Source organism: Camponotus floridanus, unplaced genomic scaffold (genome assembly GCF_003227725.1).
Source record: "Camponotus floridanus strain SB8 unplaced genomic scaffold, Cflo_v7.5 scaffold226, whole genome shotgun sequence".
Taxonomy (NCBI): domain Eukaryota; kingdom Metazoa; phylum Arthropoda; class Insecta; order Hymenoptera; family Formicidae; genus Camponotus; species Camponotus floridanus.
The window spans coordinates 172270-177093 of NW_020229355.1; the positions used below are offsets into that span (position 1 = coordinate 172270).

Genomic DNA, 4824 nt, shown 5'->3' on the forward strand with positions numbered 1-4824 from the left:
TGATTTTTTTGGTTGCGATAGACATCAACTCTACGCTATTCTCAAAATTTCTAATCAATTTTACATTGTACGTATTTCGGATATATTCGTGTAATATGATAAATTAATTTATATATGTATTCTATATAATAATTTTATGTATCGTATTATGTATAATGTATTTTTTTATTATTGTTATAATTATGTATATTATATACTATATATTTCCAACAAGAAATTTTATGTATTAATAATTTTTTGTGTTAACAGTAATGAAAAACTTTGTATTAAAAATTTTATATATTATGTATTATAACACACACACACACACATATATATATTTTGTTATTGTTATAATTATGTATTATATGGACTATGTATTTTCAATTTAATTATAATTGATTATATATATTAAATGAAATTGTAATTTATATTTTTTAATTATTTATATTATACTCCGCGTGTATAAAATATTGCATTTTATAAAATATCTTCAGAATGAAATATTATACAATAAATCAATTTTTATTCAAGATTGATTCTATTGTAATGTTATAAATTACTTTTACACATAGTTTTGTTATAATTTTCATAGTATAATTTTAATAAAATAATCATAGTATAATTTGAGTAAAATGATATTATAATGTTATAAATAACTTTTACACATAGTTTTGTTATAATTTTCATAATATAATTTTATTAGTATAATTTGATGCATAATATTTTATTATAATAATATGTAAGTCCACACACAAGTGCGTTAATGCTCTAAACATCAAATTATCTATATTATTGAAAATATTTGGATAAATTTGAATATATTTATTTGATGTTGATAGCATCATCAAATAATAAATATATAATTATACTATAATTATAATATATATCTTATAATATATTTTTATTTGATTGCAAGTTATATGTAATTATACACTACAATATTTTGTGTAATTATATAATATATATTTTATAAATTCTTTGTATTATATTTTCTATTTGGAAAATTTGAAAAACCACCTACACCCTTTTAAAAGAAAATAAAAATAAAATAAAAATTGTTTTCCTCCTCATTGTATCTCCACCTTAACGAAGGCCCTTGCCGGGTGAGGAGGTTTGAGTACTCTTATGATCCTAAGAGCTATGCCGGCGGTAACATAATTACCAGTAGGGTCACCCATGCCGGACAGGTCAAAGGGAAAGAGTCAGACTAAGAGAGATACAATAATTATATATGTGTGTGTGTCTATATATATATATGAATATACATTATATAAATATTCTTTTGAAAAAAAGATAGAATAATCAAGAAAAGGAAGAAAAGGAGAACTGAATGAAACATCTCTCAAGAATGCTTGAGGACACAGAAGAAATTCCGATGGACTTCATAAAAAGAAAGAAGACAAGAGTTCTTACGATTTTGCGACGAGGGAATACGACAGTTCATTACAAGACTAGAAGAAGAGATGCAATTGAATAGGAATGCATAGTAATTACAAATAAAAAGATAGCTTGCAGTAGTATAAAAATCGTTCATAATAATAATGTTTTGTAATTATTGTGTATTTACTATATATTATATTTTACTATTATGTTATAATTTATAATTTAATACAGTGTATTATATAAAGCATTAAGTATCAAAATTATGAAAACTGTAATAAAATAACATAAAAATATTTACTATAAACATTTGAATTTTCTTTATATTTTATATGAAGCAAGAAACATTTGGAATATTTTGCAAAATCTATATTTTTCGAGGATCTTAATACTTTATATAATTCTTATAGATTCTTCGGAGATTTATGATTAATTTAATTTTAAGATTTAAGAAATTTATCCTTATAAATAATAAATATTCTATGTTATTTATTGTTGTAAATTACTAAAGAGATATCCAAATTTATTATTTATTATTATAATTATTAATATATTTCAAAAAGGAAATTTTAAAGATTCCAATTGAAAGTATAAAAGGAAATGTAACATTTCATAAATCCATTATTTTTAAAATAGCTAGGCTAAAATCTTTATTTTAATTAAGCTTATGTTTACTACTTTCATATGCTTTATTAAAATATTGTATAGTGATGATTTTTTGAATACTATTCTGGGATGGATAAAAAAACTGGAGATATATAATACAACATTAAGCGTTAAAATAAAACTATGCAAGTTTCTCGGATTAAATTTTTAGACAAAATTCTTGAGATTAATTATATTGTTTTTGATATTTTTTGCGAAACTTCCTTTATGGTCAAATTTAAATTTTCTATTTTCGTCGCAATATCATTCGGCGATTTCGCGATGCATTCGATTGATTCTTGATGAGATTCGCTTTGTAAAATTTCATTTGTCTGACTACTTATTTCGTTCCACGAGAAAACGATATCCTCTTCTCGACATAATCGAGAACAAATAACAAATCGGGCGATAAGTTTTTCTTGATATGTACCTGCGATGAGGTAAACTTGTCTCCTTGCTGTTAGACGATCTAATAGTTTTTTTGTCAAACTGTTATCACCCTAAAATAAAAGTAATTTTCTTGCAAAAATTTTCGTAATAATTAAGATGATTTAAGTTTATTATAAAAATTATAATAATGTTATCAAGAAAGATATTTAACTTATCATGATATAATTGTGTGTATGTGAATTATGTGAATTAATTAGGTATTTCTCAAAAACCGATTAATTTTAAAATAATTTTTCAATTCATGATTATTAATGAAAAATCAGTGATTCAATTAATTAAATTTACCTTGATGCGGAAACAAACGAGACCCATAACTGCGTCCGTAACAATTTCGAATCTATTGTCCGATCTGAGATATTTCTCAAAAAGCTGTGCTAATTTGATAGTATGTCTAATGTGCTTTTGAAGTCCTTCAACACCATAAAGTCGCATGACGAACCATAATTTTAATGAGCGAAATCGACGACCCAAAGAAATTCCCCAATTCTGTATCAAAAGATTCAAGAATTATAAGAATGAAAAATATATTTGTATTAAAAAATATAAAAAGTAATCTATTTGTAAAGAAAAAATATTTTATATATATAAGCAAAGTATACAAAATTTTACTCTGTAATCGGGTGCGAGTCCTTCTTTATCGTGAGCTAGATATATTCTGTCCACACTAAACGCTTCTATAAGTCGTCTCGAATCTTTAACCCTAAAAGCAATAAAAAAATATAGAATAATAATGCATTAATTTTATATAATAAAATATATTAACTTACTTTGTACATCATAAACTGAAATGCTAATTTCACTTAAAATTTTTTATTTTAATTTTACTTTATCAAATTAAAAATGTGCTTTTATATTCAATTTGATTTTCAAAATTTGTAAATGTTATCTTTTTTAAATCTTAATATTACATTATATACATATATGTAATATATATATATATATATATATATATATATATAAAATTTCTTAAATTAAATTTCTCTTAAAGTTTATACAAATTTAAATAAAAATTAAAAATTAATAATTTATTTAAAAGGAAGAAATGTGATAGAAAATGCTTATATAAAGATTTAAGAAGTCTTTTTCAGACATGTATATAATTGTACTATATTACATATATATAATTATATTATACATATAAATAATATAATTGAGAGACTATATTACATACCACATTACAGACGCATCGAAATTGGTTAGCAACCATTTATGAGCATTTACATTAAATGAATCTGCATATTGAACACCAGACATCAAATGACGAAATTCTGGACAAATAAATGCTGCACCTATAGCAATTTAATTAATGAAAAAAATTTTTGTTAGAATATTTTTTTGTAATCAATACAATCTATTTGTAATCAACACAAGTCCAGTATGGCATCCACATCAATACAATCTTAACTTAATTAATTAAATAGAACACTTAATTCTCTTTCTCTTTAATAATATTTTACAATGATTTGAAATGATTGTAATATATTAGATGTATCGAGTATGAAATATATGTGGATGCTAATAAGAAAAAGATGGTAGAGAAACATTGACGCGAGCATTTACCAGCATATGCAGCATCAATATGAAGCCAGATATTATATTCTTTGCATATAGGTCCTATCTCATCAAGCTTATCAAATGCACAAGTGCCAGTAGTTCCTAAAGTAGCGACGACGTAACATGGAATAAGGCCTTTCTCCAAATCATCCTGTATCGCTTTCTTCAAAGTTTCACCACGTAGAGAGCACTTGTTGTCTACTGGTAACAGTCTTATTAGCATCGATCCTAAAATTCCTGCCTTTTCCACCGAAGAATTCGACTGATCTAGAATTTTGCAAAAAAATATGAATAAATCGAAATTAAATTACAATTATTTAATAATAAATATGTTGATAAACGATTTTAAAGTACAAACTAAAAAATTAAAATTGATTATAGAAATTTTAGGATAAGATAGTGGAATATTTACTAGAAGTATATGCGACTAATTTAGTCTTAATGATATCCTCGTTCAGTTCTGGATGAAGAATTTTCATTTGTCGCGTTGTATATTCTTTCGCGGCCAATAGACATATGAATGTACATTCACTTGCTGATCCCTGTAAAATTAATAAAGTTAATAAATTAATCACAAATTTATATCCAAGAGACAAATTCAATTAACTATATTATAATATTTTTATTAAAATATTTTTATTACAGTACATTAAAGTTAACAAAAAAATATTACAAGTCATCCAAAATTATCTTGTAACTTTTGTATTACTACTAATGTTTTTTTTATATTTAACAATCAAAATATCAAAATAATCAAAATATGGCAAATAATTTATTGAAAAATATTAAATAAATTATATTACAGTTATTAAA

General features: G+C 23.4%; 1 protein-coding gene across 1 annotated transcript; it reads right to left on the reverse strand.

Moving 5' to 3' along the window:
• Positions 1 to 2183: 2183 nt before the first annotated feature.
• Positions 2184 to 4559, reverse strand: LOC105254416 (aromatic-L-amino-acid decarboxylase-like; the record flags this gene model as incomplete). Its single annotated transcript, XM_025408729.1, has 6 exons — positions 2184 to 2507; positions 2743 to 2943; positions 3067 to 3157; positions 3629 to 3746; positions 4018 to 4278; positions 4424 to 4559. Coding segments are annotated over 6 exons (1116 nt in total), but the record flags the coding sequence as incomplete, so codon positions are not given.
• Positions 4560 to 4824: the final 265 nt, after the last annotated feature.